This window comes from Pseudophryne corroboree, chromosome 4 (assembly GCF_028390025.1).
Source record: "Pseudophryne corroboree isolate aPseCor3 chromosome 4, aPseCor3.hap2, whole genome shotgun sequence".
Classification (NCBI taxonomy): domain Eukaryota; kingdom Metazoa; phylum Chordata; class Amphibia; order Anura; family Myobatrachidae; genus Pseudophryne; species Pseudophryne corroboree.
Window position 1 is genome coordinate 589,204,431 of NC_086447.1, and position 18,120 is coordinate 589,222,550.

General features: G+C 41.7%; 1 protein-coding gene across 4 annotated transcripts in view; it reads left to right on the forward strand.

Moving 5' to 3' along the window:
• PACRG (parkin coregulated) overlaps positions 1-18,120 on the forward strand; it is a 1,062,802-nt gene that overhangs the window by 279,881 nt on the left and 764,801 nt on the right. For 3 of the 4 annotated variants that reach the window (XM_063917532.1, XM_063917533.1, XM_063917531.1), the window contains exon 2: positions 7,445-7,579. The exons of the other annotated variant lie outside the window; for it this stretch is intronic. In XM_063917532.1, coding sequence (XP_063773602.1) covers positions 7,445-7,579 — 135 coding nt within the window. The remainder of the gene's footprint in view (positions 1-7,444; positions 7,580-18,120) is intronic. 4 annotated transcript variants of the gene reach the window in all.

Sequence of the window (18,120 nt, forward strand, 5' to 3'; positions counted from 1 at the left end):
GTGTTTTGGATTTGACATGCTCTGTACTATGACATTGGGCATCGGCCTTGGCAGACGACGTTGCTGGCATTTCATCGTCTCGGCCATGACTAGTGGCAGCAGCTTCAGCACGAGGTGGAAGTGGATCTTGATCTTTCCCTAATTTTGGAACCTCAACATTTTTGTTCTCCATATTTTAATAGGCACAACTAAAAGGCACCTCAGGTAAACAATGGAGATGGATGGATTGGATACTAGTATACAATTATGGACGGGCTGCCGAGTGCCGACACAGAGGTAGCCACAGCCGTGAACTACCGCACTGTACTGTGTCTGCTGCTAATATATAGACTGGTTGATAAAGAGATAGTATACTCGTAACTAGTATGTATGTATAAAGAAAGAAAAAAAAACCACGGTTAGGTGGTATATACAATTATGGACGGGCTGCCGAGTGCCGACACAGAGGTAGCCACAGCCGTGAACTACCGCACTGTACTGTGTCTGCTGCTAATATAGACTGGTTGATAAAGAGATAGTATACTCGTAACTAGTATGTATGTATAAAGAAAGAAAAAAAAACCACGGTTAGGTGGTATATACAATTATGGACGGGCTGCCGAGTGCCGACACAGAGGTAGCCACAGCCGTGAACTACCGCACTGTACTGTGTCTGCTGCTAATATATAGACTGGTTGATAAAGAGATAGTATACTCGTAACTAGTATGTATGTATAAAGAAAAAAAACAAACCACGGTTAGGTGGTATATACAATTATGGACGGGCTGCCGAGTGCCGACACAGAGGTAGCCACAGCCGTGAACTACCGCACTGTACTGTGTCTGCTGCTAATATATAGACTGGTTGATAAAGAGATAGTATACTCGTAACTAGTATGTATGTATAAAGAAAGAAAAAAAAACCACGGTTAGGTGGTATATACAATTATGGACGGGCTGCCGAGTGCCGACACAGAGGTAGCCACAGCCGTGAACTACCGCACTGTACTGTGTCTGCTGCTAATATAGACTGGTTGATAAAGAGATAGTATACTCGTAACTAGTATGTATGTATAAAGAAAGAAAAAAAAACCACGGTTAGGTGGTATATACAATTATGGACGGGCTGCCGAGTGCCGACACAGAGGTAGCCACAGCCGTGAACTACCGCACTGTACTGTGTCTGCTGCTAATATATAGACTGGTTGATAAAGAGATAGTATACTCGTAACTAGTATGTATGTATAAAGAAAAAAAACAAACCACGGTTAGGTGGTATATACAATTATGGACGGGCTGCCGAGTGCCGACACAGAGGTAGCCACAGCCGTGAACTACCGCACTGTACTGTGTCTGCTGCTAATATAGACTGGTTGATAAAGAGATAGTATACTCGTAACTAGTATGTATGTATAAAGAAAGAAAAAAAAAACACGGTTAGGTGGTATATACAATTATGGACGGGCTGCCGAGTGCCGACACAGAGGTAGCCACAGCCGTGAACTACCGCACTGTACTGTGTCTGCTGCTAATATAGACTGGTTGATAAAGAGATAGTATACTCGTAACTAGTATGACTATAAAGAAAGAAAAAAAAACCACGGTTAGGTGGTATATACAATTATGGACGGGCTGCCGAGTGCCGACACAGAGGTAGCCACAGCCGTGAACTACCGCACTGTACTGTGTCTGCTGCTAATATATAGACTGGTTGATAAAGAGATAGTATACTCGTAACTAGTATGTATGTATAAAGAAAGAAAAAAAAACCACGGTTAGGTGGTATATACAATTATGGACGGGCTGCCGAGTGCCGACACAGAGGTAGCCACAGCCGTGAACTACCGCACTGTACTGTGTCTGCTGCTAATATAGACTGGTTGATAAAGAGATAGTATACTCGTAACTAGTATGTATGTATAAAGAAAGAAAAAAAAACCACGGTTAGGTGGTATATACAATTATGGACGGGCTGCCGAGTGCCGACACAGAGGTAGCCACAGCCGTGAACTACCGCACTGTACTGTGTCTGCTGCTAATATAGACTGGTTGATAAAGAGATAGTATACTCGTAACTAGTATGTATGTATAAAGAAAGAAAAAAAAACCACGGTTAGGTGGTATATACAATTATGGACGGGCTGCCGAGTGCCGACACAGAGGTAGCCACAGCCGTGAACTACCGCACTGTACTGTGTCTGCTGCTAATATAGACTGGTTGATAAAGAGATAGTATACTCGTAACTAGTATGACTATAAAGAAAGAAAAAAAAACCACGGTTAGGTGGTATATACAATTATGGACGGGCTGCCGAGTGCCGACACAGAGGTAGCCACAGCCGTGAACTACCGCACTGTACTGTGTCTGCTGCTAATATATAGACTGGTTGATAAAGAGATAGTATACTCGTAACTAGTATGTATGTATAAAGAAAGAAAAAAAAACCACGGTTAGGTGGTATATACAATTATGGACGGGCTGCCGAGTGCCGACACAGAGGTAGCCACAGCCGTGAACTACCGCACTGTACTGTGTCTGCTGCTAATATAGACTGGTTGATAAAGAGATAGTATACTCGTAACTAGTATGTATGTATAAAGAAAGAAAAAAAAACCACGGTTAGGTGGTATATACAATTATGGACGGGCTGCCGAGTGCCGACACAGAGGTAGCCACAGCCGTGAACTACCGCACTGTACTGTGTCTGCTGCTAATATATAGACTGGTTGATAAAGAGATAGTATACTCGTAACTAGTATGTATGTATAAAGAAAAAAAACAAACCACGGTTAGGTGGTATATACAATTATGGACGGGCTGCCGAGTGCCGACACAGAGGTAGCCACAGCCGTGAACTACCGCACTGTACTGTGTCTGCTGCTAATATAGACTGGTTGATAAAGAGATAGTATACTCGTAACTAGTATGTATGTATAAAGAAAGAAAAAAAAAACACGGTTAGGTGGTATATACAATTATGGACGGGCTGCCGAGTGCCGACACAGAGGTAGCCACAGCCGTGAACTACCGCACTGTACTGTGTCTGCTGCTAATATAGACTGGTTGATAAAGAGATAGTATACTCGTAACTAGTATGACTATAAAGAAAGAAAAAAAAACCACGGTTAGGTGGTATATACAATTATGGACGGGCTGCCGAGTGCCGACACAGAGGTAGCCACAGCCGTGAACTACCGCACTGTACTGTGTCTGCTGCTAATATATAGACTGGTTGATAAAGAGATAGTATACTCGTAACTAGTATGTATGTATAAAGAAAGAAAAAAAAACCACGGTTAGGTGGTATATACAATTATGGACGGGCTGCCGAGTGCCGACACAGAGGTAGCCACAGCCGTGAACTACCGCACTGTACTGTGTCTGCTGCTAATATAGACTGGTTGATAAAGAGATAGTATACTCGTAACTAGTATGTATGTATAAAGAAAGAAAAAAAAACCACGGTTAGGTGGTATATACAATTATGGACGGGCTGCCGAGTGCCGACACAGAGGTAGCCACAGCCGTGAACTACCGCACTGTACTGTGTCTGCTGCTAATATAGACTGGTTGATAAAGAGATAGTATACTACTAATATTATATATACTGGTGGTCAGGTCACTGGTCACTAGTCACACTGGCAGTGGCACTCCTGCAGCAAAAGTGTGCACTGTTTAATTTTAATATAATATTATGTACTCCTGGCTCCTGCTATAACCTATAACTGGCACTGCAGTAGTGCTCCCCAGTCTCCCCCACAATTATAAGCTGTGTGAGCTGAGCAGTCAGACAGATATATAATATATATAGATGATGCAGCACACTGGCCTGAGCCTGAGCAGTGCACACAGATATGGTATGTGACTGACTGAGTCACTGTGTGTATCGCTTTTTTCAGGCAGAGAACGGATATATTAAATAAACTGCACTGTGTGTCTGGTGGTCACTCACTATATAATATATTATGTACTCCTGGCTCCTGCTATAACCTATAACTGGCACTGCAGTAGTGCTCCCCAGTCTCCCCCACAATTATAAGCTGTGTGAGCTGAGCAGTCAGACAGATATATATATAATATTATATATAGATAATAGATGATGCAGCACACTGGCCTGAGCCTGAGCAGTGCACACAGATATGGTATGTGACTGAGTCACTGTGTGCTGTGTATCGCTTTTTTCAGGCAGAGAACGGATTATAAAGTAAACTGCACTGTCCTCACTAGTAAACTCTCTCCACTCAGTCTCTACACTTCTACAGTAACAGTACTCCTCCTAGTCAGCTCCAGTAAATCTCTCTCAGTCTCTTATAATCTAAATGGAGAGGACGCCAGCCACGTCCTCTCCCTATCAATCTCAATGCACGTGTGAAAATGGCGGCGACGCGCGGCTCCTTATATAGAATCCGAGTCTCGCGATAGAATCCGAGCCTCGCGAGAATCCGACAGCGTCATGATGACGTTCGGGCGCGCTCGGGTTAACCGAGCAAGGCGGGAAGATCCGAGTCGCTCAGACCCGTGAAAAAAAACATGAAGTTCTGGCGGGTTCGGATTCAGAGAAACCGAACCCGCTCATCTCTAGCTACACATTCTCCACAACATAAGAGGACAGAGGCTCTGTCATTAGAAATGTTCTGCTATGCTTAACAGCTATGCCACCTTCCACTATTTCTCCTCATTTAACCCATGATGCACCAGCTGTAGCTGTACATAAATGGTATCCAGACGGCTTACACCACACACCCTGCACCCATTATTTTTAATACTGCCCCTCCAGAGTACCGAGGCACATCAGCAGTATGTGCGAAACACTGGGAAAATGGTGCAGCGCCATTTTCCGTGTGTTTCGCACATGCCCAGTAGGTCAATCCCTGAGAAAATGGCAGCCACTTAATATTTCCGGAGAGCTGCGCATTTGCTCTAGGCTCTGGGATAGTGCCAAGGAACCTAGTGCCCAGAGCTGTACAGCACTACTGGCTAGAGAGGAGGAGGCCCGGATGGAGCCTGCACACAGGCCTCCTTCTCTCTAGATACACCCCTGATAGTACAGTATGTCAAAGCTTTTACATTAAGCAGATTATAGTAAGAGAAAAAGTTCTATCACCCATACTCTGAGAATGAAGAGAACTATCACAAATATATATTTCATGCTATTTAGTCTGTAATCTATTCAGGATGATGCATCTCATTCTTATTGTTACATTATACAGATTGTTATATATTTAGTTTATATATTTGCATGCTAATAACTGCCTCTCTCTTATAACCAATGGAAGTTGCCATTTTGTGGTCTGAACTGCATTTTTGGCCGTGCAGCCAAGTGCATTAATAAATAAATACATAAGACTCAACAGTTAGTATATTGCATATTGTATACTTTAGCAGCTAACTGTAACAGCACACAACTGCATTTTAAACAGATCTCCGAACAAATAACATTACTAATCTTATATTTATATCTATTTTTTGTTATTTTGACATGGTTTGTAATACATTCAACATTTACATGCTAGCATGAAGTTAGACATGGAGTTTGACATTTCTAGGGTATTACATATATTTATTAGCAGTATATACAATTTAAAAGCTTATGCTCATATACTCCTGTGTAAAACTGATTGAATTTCATCTGCTCGAATATGTTGGCGGCACAGTATTCAACTATGGTGATTTAATTTTGACATTTTGTGTTGTTGTTACTATGACATTTTGCCTGTGCAAGATTATATGGCTACATATACACTGTCTTCAAAATGTGTCTCTTGCCTTCAAGGTTCACCAATCACATTAGATTAGTTTCCATTTAGGCTTTATTATGTGCACGCCAGCTCAAATATGGTGAAACATACTTGCTTTGCTTGACTTTAGCTCAAATTTGTTTAGATAGTCTAAAGGTCAACAATCTCATCCAGGGACACTGCACCAGCCCAAGTACTGGTGGGCGTGACTAAATCCAAGGAGGAGCGGCCATGCCTACATGCTAAATGCAGCACAGGGGGTACAGAGAGCTGCACAAATGTCCACCAATTGTCCCCATCAGCAGCGCTGCAAAAGGGGACAATGTCCCCCTTAGCTACTGACCCGGGCAGCCAGGTTGGTGCAGTAGAAAGCATGGTGCAGCACTTGGAGGTGTGATGAAAAAAATATGATGCCATATTGAGTTCGGAGCGGGGGAAAGACTGTGAGACTGCATCATTGTGGCCCCACCCCCACTGCAATATGGTGAGATTACTGGTATAGTGGAGCAGGAGGCAGGGCCACAATGACTCGATTCAGTGCAAATCACATAATCGGCACCCCTCGCTGCGGGGGATATGTGTGCTGCTCCTGGGGGAAGGTGCGAGGGCTTGACTGCCGGCCGGGAGACTTGCCAACTTTTCTAGGTGACCGGGAGCACCACTCAATTTTCGGGAACCTCCCGGTCATTCTGGGAGAGTAGACATATATGGCCCAACAGAATATAATAATGGTATATGTGTGAATACATTGTTATTTATTTTTCTCAGGCTGTACTAGTAAATGGTTGCTCATCTTACTGACAACCCCTATGTATATCCAATGGGAAAAAGCTTGTCTACTTCCAAGAGCCAACTCTCACAACAGAGTTCCTTAAAACTAGAAAACCTGCTGAATTTTACATTTTCCAAAAACTGCAAAACAAATTAATATAAAGAATAGCTGTCATTATGTTTGAAATTGCCATTCTTGTTATTTAGTACGTAGAGTCTTATGTACCATTTATTAATTCCAACTGCAGCTTGCACTATGCTCTTGTGGTAAGATTCCCCTGTACCCTACAGCTTTAGGAAGCTACCCAAAAAGAAAGCTTATTTCAGTCTGAAGCTCAAATCGAAAGTTGACTTAACTACCTAAAGCTGCCTTACGGTAGAGCCGGCCCTGAGTATAGATATAAGTTGTTTGGACAAGGTCACAGTAAAAATACAATTTTTATATCATACATACATAAAGGAAAAGCCACAATATATTCATCAAATAGAAAACATGGTGACAGAATTTATAGTGATGCAGTATTCAAATGTATTATTATTGATGTACATTTTGACAAGCTGTAGTATAATGTGTATGCCTAGCCCCAACTTTCTTTGGTTAAAATAACAAAGGAATATTTAATATTCTGTTTACTATGATCAATTTCCTTCATCATTCAAGAACATTATCTTGGAATGTTTATCCAGATCAATATCTGAAGGACATTGTGAATCAGATTATAGACATCCCTTTAGAAACTGCTTACTATAAGAACATTGTCTTGTTTTTATTTTTGTAGAACTTTTCTTTTGAGTCTATGAATGAGAAGCCTGTAAAAATGTAATTGTATAGAATTAAAGATAATTTCCCCCTGAAAGCTCTGCATTTCTAAAATGAAAACATGCACAGATATGATGTACGAGGCTGGCTGGGTTCTATCATTTCACTGATATACATATTACCTTGTGTTTGCAGGTGAGAGGCCCCCCAGCAGCAGGCGCATTCAAAGAACGACCTGCTAAGCCCACAGCTTTTCGCAAGTTTTATGAGCGAGGAGACTTCCCAATCGCCCTTGAGCATGATACGAAAGGAAACAAAATAGCCTGGAAGGTAAGTGAGAGCACAGCTGTGACTGCCAGCTGTGCTTATTGAAGTGACATCTTCTATTGCCAAACAAAGTTGGCTTATAAGTAAATAAACCTGAGTAATTTCTTTGCAAATGAAACTTTGTGGTGGAAGCTGCTCAGATGCAGGCCCCTGGAGTCAGCCAGCCACCTTGGCTAACAATTAAATTATATTTCGTAAAAAAGGAAGATGACAGAGCATCTTTGCCTGAGAGAATTACCTCCTACATCAATTCATCTCTATTTTTATGAGGACCTGGCAACCTTAGCTCTTCCAGGCAGTCCATCAAGTGATTGCATATTGCTAGCAGTAGCCATTTATCTCCCCCAAATTTCACCTTCCTGCAGGACACTTCCAAATAGAAGCTTTAATTACCTAAATGGATAGGTCAGAATTGGCTGCTCCCTAGAAAGTGCAGAGCAGAATATAAACGAAGGCAGATTCTCATTCTGAGACTGTGCTTTTAGTCTGCAGCATATGTCAACCAACGTAATCGCTGTCATACATGCCTCTGTTAGAGGCTGACCTCCACTGCTGAAATCATTACAGCGTCGACATTTCTCTGACAAAAGGTTAATTGGCTTCAAAATAAATGTATTGCCTAATGACTCCATTCCAATACGGCTGGGTTTCTGTCTCCGAATGCCCACTGATGTTATTTGTAAAAACTTGCCAATCTTTTTAACTCGCCAGAGCAAGCTTTTAAATTTAATTTGAAAAAACTGTATGCTGATCTTTTTCCTGCACCAGCCATTTAATTATGTGTGTTCTCGGAATTGCTTCTTCTTCTTCTTTTAGTCCTCTTACTCAGAAACATAAATTTGTGAAAGCCAAAATAAGTGAGAAAACATTATTTAAGCAATGTACATTGAGGCAAAACTGATTCACATAAGCATATTAACCAGAAATGGTACTGTTACACAGTCTATTCTAGTGAATTTTAATACAAATTCTATTTTAATACAGCTACCTGCTGTGTAGGAAGACAAGCAAGGTCATATTTCTGTGTTTGGTTTCTTCAGTGATCAAACTGAATAGAAGAATGCAAATGACAGACAGCTAATATTACATATATTTCTATTAAGCTATGCCCTGTTCTCCTGCAGGGAATTGTTTTTTTTGCTGTTCTCATAAATTGTATTTAATAATATATTGTGCAACTCGATCTTAAAATGTAGTAAGCAGTGCTTTCATATACCAATGTATAAATGCAAAATTTTTAAAAATAATATTTTTTAGTAAACTTTTTTGGAAGTAGATTATTATATTATTCTAAAAATATATTTGTGACAAGAGGATGTTTTAGTTAGGATTTTGATAATAGTGTAGTTTAATTACTGATCAGGAGGTGGTGGATAGAAAACAGTCAAACACAATACCAACACACAGGTGCTTTATACAATGTAAAATATGTATTTTCCTCACCTGTTCACTCAGAACATGAGCTACAGTACATTATACAGCTAAATAGCATTCTTGGGCCGCACCAGTCCCCTTTGTTAGCACTTCCAACCTGTAAAAAGTGTGTTTGGGGGTTGACATAGAGACTGATGCTAAGGGGACACTAAGGGGTATATTTTTTAAGGCAAAAGTTGTGTTAGTCTTTCCGTAAAAAATACAATATAAAAAGTACACACTAAGGGGCATATTTATCACATCCCACATTTCTAATGTGTTTGTGATGTGAAAATTTTGTTCATACTCGTAAAGTGAAAATTTATATTTTTACTTGCAATAATCAGTCTTCATGATTTTGTGAGAAAGCCCCATTCATGTAAAGAGCTGGAAGCAAAGAGATACTTATGAGCCCAGCAAACCTAGTGCACATGCACATTCATCATACTTGGGTATGCCTCAGTACGAGCCGACGGGGATCTGAAGATGGCATTAACTACTGGACAAGTGGTAAACTTTATAGGGTTTGATTTTATGATAAAAGAAAGGGAGAGTGAAGCAGATATCGCCGATATCTGCTTTCATCTGCACATACATTCTACAGATAAGTAATATTTATGGGTTTCCCCAAAAACAGCTTCTTGATAAAAGTGCCCTTAAGTCCTGCCTCGATTACTTATAAGCATTTGGGTAGATATGTTCTCTTCCACATTCCCTGTGTTTTAAAAGTATTTATTACTTGGATATATTAGCAACAGCCTCTAGCTGTTAATTATATATGTCACAATTTTTGACTGTAATTAGATATAAAATGTTTATCATTGCTTGGTCATTGCTGGTCATGAAATGTTGGCCATTGCTAAAGATATGTTTGTAAGTGTTCAGTATGATATTACTGGGTAAAAGTATCTTAGGCATGAATTGCTGTTCATTGTTGTGTAACAAACGCTGGTCACTGATAAATAGTATTTGACCATTTTAGTATGATTGATATGCAGTGACATGTTATTTGTGTACAAATATACAAAACAAACACACCCTACTCTTTTGCGCGGCTTACTCTAGATTTTAATTTTGTCTGTGTTCAGATTTCTATTCACCCAACTCATTTCAGAAATTAGAGGGAACATAGTTCTCTGCTTCTCCATTACATTATTTCCATTAAAAAAAATCATTTAAATTGCAAATATGACAAATAATCCTGTTCCCAAATGAATTAGGGCGCCCTTGGGCACAACAGTAACGACCGCCCCCCACCTGCCTAATTTTATTATTTTTATTGATTGGTTCTAAGCCCCCAAATCATATTAATTGTGATAAATTGAATTCCTGCATAACATTGTACAGTTTTGACTCCTCATGCTTAATTTTAATATACACTTGGTGAATCACTAAATAAATTTGAAACAAAATCTGATCTATTGATACAATATAGATAAATTACTTGATAATTTCAGTGTTCACTAGGTAAAAAAAATATTAATACAGGGTTAGACTGGTCCACAGGCTACATAGGAAACCCTTGGTGGGCACCACTACCTAAGGGCCCATCCCCTCTGTTAGGGGTCAGGTTCCAGATTGTGCCCTCAAATTATACATTGTTACTCTGTTAGTACTGTAGGTCAGGACCACTGATAAACATGGATACTTGGGTCACTTGTATAGAAATTATGCCAATATTTTTCATCCTGCCAATCAAAGTGAGCGGTCACAACACACCCCTGTCCTCTTCTCCTGTTGGTTATAGCATATTGATCACAGCATCTGTCTGTGTTTGGGATTACATTTTAGCTCTGCATTCAATAAATAACCTACAATTAAGTAATTTCTTTTACAATGGTCAGACGAGTCTCTGTGGTGGCTGGTCACACCCTTCTGGTGGATGGCCATACCCCTAAGCATGCCCCAGTCCCACACTAAAAATATAAAAAATCTGCTTACTATTGTAAATCACTACTGCTAATAGAAGGCACAGTATAATTCCCTGATCTGTATAGAAGGATATTGGCATGTTTTGCCTTAATATAATCTTGTAACTTCTCTGTGATTTACATTATCCTGTATATAATGACTTCATTAATAGTGTTCAGCATCAAAAACTTAAGTTTAACAGGTCCATCTTCCTAAGTACTGTTAGTGACTCACTACACACATACAATATACATTGCTTTCTTGTTAATGTTTACAGTAATCATTGTTACCAGTGATATCATGCAAAACAAAATGGATGACAAACAGATGATTCCAGGGCTTGCATTATTATGAGCACAAGCCTTGTGCATATATATTTTTTCCTTGTCTATCTGTGAGCATATATATTGCATGTAATTATGTCACTTGCCGTGTTAAGTGGCTCATTAAACCTGTAAGCATAGTACAGGCTTGGCATTCAATCATTATCTTCCATTTTTTTTATAATGTGTGTCATCCATCCCTAAATTACGTAAATTTATAAATGTTTCGAAATCAGCAACTCTTATATCTTCCATCTGTTTTGTTACCGAAAAACCTTATAATGCAGAAGCATTTATCTTAAAAAAAAAAAAAAATATATATATATATATGTATATATATATATAGATATAGATATATATATATAGATATATATATATAGATATATAGATATACACACACACACACACACACACACACACACACACACACACACACACACACACAATAGTTACACAAGATGCACAGTAGTACATCTTAAAAAGCATTTCCTAACCAAGTGCACTTAGTAGTTTAAGTACTTTCTACTGAAGGGAAACATTTAAAGAATATTGCAGATAGTGATGTTTTCAATGAGGATGGATTTTTTACATATGCCTAAGGTGCTAAATTTCGTAACAAACGTCTCAAGCAAAGCTTTAGGAGGATTCATTAAGGAACCCACATGGAGGGATAAAGCATTGAGTAATGAAAAGTGTTTTACACAGAAGTGTTGGATGTAATCTAAACCCCTCAAGCAAAATTGAATGGATGATTATGCAGCTACTTTTTCCTCCTAACAAACCAAATTGTATATTCCATAATTGCTTGGAAGCATATTTCCCCCGATATACCAATTGCATGTATAAAACAGAAAAGACAGTGTGACACTAAAAAAACATTGCATTATATAATACTTTCGTCAACAGAAAGAAGGTAAAAATTGTATATGTACTGAACAAGTCAAATATAACTAAAATTGAAATATATTTATTTGGTTGATTTAAATGTTAATAATAAAACAATCCAGATTTGCCCACTTTTGAAAAATAATTTAAATGAGATTGTGGTAGTACAAAGGCATTTTTGCAAAAGGGAACATTCCCTATTATACTGTATATTGGTTGTGTCAAGTGACGCTCAAAGTTCTGTCCATCTGATTAACACAGTAACTTGCTACATTGACTGTGTGACTGCACTGTGACATCACTATTCAATCACAAACTAACTTGCCATGTAGACTGTGTGACTGCACTATGCCCACTCAGTGACAATATGATCCATTCACACAGGGGCAGATTGGGATGGAAAACTAGCCCAGAAAATGTATGGAAGCAGCCCTAATGGGGGCAGGGTCTGTTGTGGGAGTGGAGTCTGTTGAAGGGGGCTGGATTCCTCCTCATAGGGTCTGGGCCTGAGATCCCCTTGGCCACATGTGTAATGGCGGCCATGGCACTGGAGGTTAACCCTCCATGCCCGGCACCATCTAAAGAGACAAAGGGCGCTTGGTGCCAGTTTTGAATGACCTTGTGCGCTAGGAGACATATTTAGAATGCAATTGTGGCGCTATGTGCTGGGAATTTGATGTGTATATTTGGATGTTTTGCACTGCCGCGGCCTGGGCGCTCTCTGGCTGCCACGACAGTGAAGTGTTAACCCCCTGGTGTGTCAGGGAAGAGGGGGAGCCGTTGCAGTCGGGAGACTAGTCCCGGAGCTGCAGGGCTGCGTGTGCCGCTGCATGTGCCACCACATCAAAGTGCGCCAAGGGAGGAAGGAGCCATGGCAGGCCAGAGTGCGCCACACATGGGGGACCGGGCTAGCCATCTTCCTGTGCGATGGGAGGAAACACTGTGAGCTGGGCGGTGAGGTCCGGGAACTATGCTCCCGGCGCCTCAGCGCTCCAGGGAGGCAGAAAGCCATGGCAGCCAAGTCGGCATCCCGAGCTGCCGCGCTCACAGGCGGCTGCAGGACTAGGGGGTGCGCCACAGCCAAGATCACCTCCAGAGGCTGCAACGAGGCACTAAGTTTAAGTGCTGCACTGGGGGGGGGGGGGGGAGATGGGGAAAGCCAGCTCCATGGACCCCAGTGTCAGGCTGCAGTGCACCTGGCACAAAATATATATTTCTTATGCATTTTAGTGTATGTACAGTATGGTTTGTGAAGCCTGTGGTGTGTACAGACTCTGGGCATATTTATAGAAACATGTACAGTATAATTTAAAGTGTATTTAAATGTGTTTAAAGTAAAAATGCACTTGCTTGGTTGGTTGTGTCTCGGGGTGGAATCCAGGACTCTGTGCAGGCTGCTAGATTCCCCCAGCCCTCTCCCATAAATGCGGAATGCCTTCCCAGGTAGCCTCCAATCTGGGTAGCAGGGAAAGGTAGCAGGGAAACTAAGCTTTCCAACATGCTGAGTGTTTTTCTGGAGCTCCATATGGCTCCCCCTCGGTGGGCAGGAAACCCTGGCCGGGGATCTGGGCTGACCATCTCTGGAGCTCGAATCCAGGCTAGAGATGGTGAGCTGGGTCCCCTGGCAGTTTCATGGAAATAGTTTAGGCAGGAAATCTTTCCCCAGCCCTAGACAGAACGACTCAAGGGAGGATACCAAAACCCCTGGTGGGAACGGTCAAAGGAGAGTGACCACTCCCCACTGTCCATAGAGGACAATAGTAGCTGTGCATGTGGCCAAGGCATGCACAGCACATGATTGTACAATAATTAGTTGAGAACAACAGGGTGGGCTTACCCCCTGTGGTATTGTGTATTGGAGTAAGATAAAAGGAGAGCTACTGCCCTGTGTAAATTGTATTATATTATCTTCTTTCTGCTGTGAACATCTTGCTATATTGCATCTTGCTGTGTTGCTGTTCCCCTGGAAACAGTGAGGGCTATTTTGGGGACTTAACTTGAGCAAATAAACATCTTTTGCCTCAAAACGACTGCTTCATCTTATGACCAGCAGGGATATGCCAAACATAGCTCCATTCTCTGGCTGTTTTGGGTACACCCAGCCTCTCCAGCTCCGCCTTCCACCAGCTACCGTGCAGAGGCTTGGTCAAGTGGGGATCAGTCCACGCCACACAGGTGTGGTAAGACAGCGTGTTGACACATACAGAGCAGAACTGTAATTCCAGACGTCATGGGAAGGAGGAGTCTGGTTGTGGCACATAGTACCCAACTACTGTACAGTGGATGGAGTCAGTAACAGGCAGTTACTGATGGAATCCTCTAATTGTCCAGGTCCCGTGTAACCCAAACCCCATTCTATGACCGCGGGATACAAGTCGGTGAGGGCTCTTCGGAGGCATCCGATCTGCCCTTCTTAGCATATTTTGCTGCAGTTGTGTCTGTGACTTTATGCTGATGCTACAATGCACTTCCCTGGTGTACACCCATGCATCCAACTGTGCGAGGACTGAGGTGCCCACTTTTGGTGTCTACAAATGCTGCAATCATGCTTTATGCATACCATTGAAACTTTTATAATTTGTCTGAGTATGACCTCCAATGTGAGCATTTGAACATCTCTATATGCAACCACTTTCAGCAACACACCCACACTACCTTAGATCTGCGTCTAATTCGCTAGCCCCCCCTGTAACCACACAGGAGTGCCTAACACATTTCTAGTACACTTCTTGGTGCGTGTGTCTGGCTCTGTACTGCAACTCTGTATGAGCACTGTCGCGGTGCAGATGAAAAACATTGCACAAGAAAAAAATAAAACACATTGGCCCCCACAGGAAAATCACACACATTGGCCCCCACAGAAAACAATTAAAAAAATTGGCCCCCACAGGGAAATATTTTTAATGTATAATATAGCTTTTGGTATTACAATTTGTTTCATATCTCCACTGCTGTTTGAAAGACACCAATAGGTTTTATAATTCTCGGCTGTAACATCTATTGTATATATTCATTTATTTAAGAACATTTATGTAGTGCTAGCATGTTCCATTGCACTTTCTTTCAAAGTTGGGCAGGGGTAGATTGAGAACTGAAAGTGGTCCTGAAAATATTTATACAAGTGCTCACCATCCATCACATGTCGACAAACAAAACAGGCCCCACATGCACGTCGGCCCACCGGATATCATCCAAGGGTGCCCCCTTTGGTCAGTCCACCCCTGCATTCACATACCAGTCTGCTGACCATTCACTCTGTGATACATCCAGCCCATCATAACCAACCTGCTACACAGTGTGTGTTAGGCCCACTTGACTGTTTAGCTAAAGTACTGTAAGTATTATAATTGTTTTTGTATTAATTCCTTGTTTATTCATCTGTATTATGAGGCTAATTATTAGCTTTTATTATTATTATCCTTTATTTATAAGGTTTGAGTAAAATAATTTTAATTCTAAAAAAGAAGGGCAGCTAGAGAAGAAATTGGTAGAGAGGAAGATATATGAGCTGCAGCTTTGCGAATACTGTATATGCAAGGTGGGAGAGAAAGACCGGAGAGTATTTAGTTTCCAAACAAGCAATGATATATAAATAAGAAATCTAGTACCCTTAAGGGTGAGAAAGGGACACATTTACATTTTAGAGATATTGTGGAAGTGGCAGGATTGGGAGATATCATGACTGTGAGGTGAAGAAGAGGGAGGAGTCCAGGATGTCCCCAGGGCTGAATTCCGTGACAGATGAGAGGATAGTGTTGTCAGCAGGGGAGGTAGATAGAGGTGGGAGGCAATCTCAGAGGGGTGGAGACAAGAAACTCAGTCTTTTGCTGGCCATAGAGCAGACTAGCCTTCCTTCAACCATCCAACTAACCAACCAACCAACCAACCAACCAACCAACCAACCAACCATCCAACTTATCTGTCCAACTAAAATGCTGCCTCATACACCTAACCAACTTTTTAATCAGAACAGCCAACCAGCCATCTTTTCATCAGACCAGCCAACCTCTCTCCAACCTGTAATGTCACAGAAGTAGGTGGACAATGTCAGTCTACTTCTGCATGTTTTGAATATATTTTTCCCTCAAAAAATAAATGGAAAACATTTGTATGTCTGTTTATTTCAATGAAACTGGGAGGCTGCAGCAGTGCAGGGCACAGAGGGAGCAGAGCAACAGAGCGCACAAAGTGCATCCCATACAGATGGTGTAACAAGCATGGGGAGAATGTATAATTTCCACACAGTTGTGGCTGTAGGGCGGATCCGACTTATGGCCTCAGTGATGTGATACAGTAATACTAACCATCTATCCATGTATTCCTATTATTCCAACTAACCCCTTTTGTTTTTCATTCTATCCATCACCTCATGTCTCTCATTCTACCCATCCCCCCTGCCTCTTATTCTATCCATATCCTCCATTCCATCCTGACTCTCATTCTACCCATTCCTGTCTATCATTCTAACAATCCCTCATGTGTCTCATTTTATCAATTTAATAATCTATCATTTAATAATCTATCATTTTATCTAACAATTTTTTAATAATGTAGAATTTTAAGAAACCACTCCTGCCTCTCATTCTATCCATCCCCTCCTGTCTCATTTCATCCATCAATTCTTGTTACCCATTCAATGTCCTCTAATTCTAACAATGGCACTCTTGTCCCTCATTCCATCCCCGAGGGGGCAGGGGCAGCCTGGCAGCAGTGATAGACTGCCGCAGCTGCCCCTGGTCCTCCTCCCAACTCCCACACCACCGATGCCACCGATATGCATCCCCAGGGAGGCAGTGGCAGCCTGGCAGCAGTGATGGACTGCTGCAGCTGCCCCTGGTCCTCCTCCTGATTCCCGCACCACCGATGTCGTCAACATGCATCCGGGAAAGGGGGGGTCATAGGCATCCTGGCAGCAGTGATGGACTGCTGTAGCTGCCCCTTAACCTCCTCCTGGCTCCCGCTCCACTTCTGCCACTGCAGGGGTGACAGAGGCAGCCCAGCAGCAGTGATAGACTGCCACAGCTGGCCCTGAACCTTCTCCCGGCTCCCACTGCACTGTCGGGGATCCTGCCGAGCCGGCGGTGATGGTGACAGAAGTAGGCGGACACTGCTGGTCAGTGTCCATCTACTTATCGTTCAGTCAGAAGAAAGTTCTCCCTACACCTGAATGATTGGCTGTGAAACATCAAACAGGTTTTATTTCTGCCTGTTTGATAGTGTGTGGGAGCAAACGGCTGATAATCATTTGCTCCCACACACTGCCAGATTAACATTCCAACCAGTCAACTATTCTTGGAGTTACTGTAATGTACCATTTCATATGCAGATACAGCTGCAGTCACACACAGAATATAGGCATGCCGCATATCATTTTAATCAACAAAATCTTCTTGTGCATCCAAGTCACAATGTGAATAATACGCACCAACATTAACAGAGCTGCCTGGGAGCTGTTGGCTGACTCATGCCAGGCATCTCCTGCTGCATGGCGTATCGAGGCAAGATGTATGAGGACACATCTGTAGTCATCATTATAAGTGTGTACTTGTGTCAGACTATGCTAAATGCTAAAGGCTCATTTGGATCCTAGTGTCTGGACAGTATGCAGCATAGGAGAGAGTGCAGAGTGCTGCTCTACCAACACAATCTTTTTCTGGACAACTGGTTCTCTTAGCCCAAGTCTTCAGCTTTACAAAGGTTTCATGGTTGTACAGTATATGTATAATGTCTATCTATCTATCTATCTATCTATCTATCTATCTATCTATCTATCTATCTATCTATCTATCTATCTATCTATCAAATGTGCACACAATCGGCAGCACTCACAGGACTCAGTCAGTAAAGATTGACAGTCCTGTGAGTGCCGCTGATGTTGTGTACATTATGGATCTATGTTGCTGTAGTGGAGGGCACCCGGGCAAGTAGCTTGGTGGGCAGTAGTGGAGTGCCAGTCTTTACACTAAATATAAATATATATTTACATTTATATAGATCAATTCACATTATTAT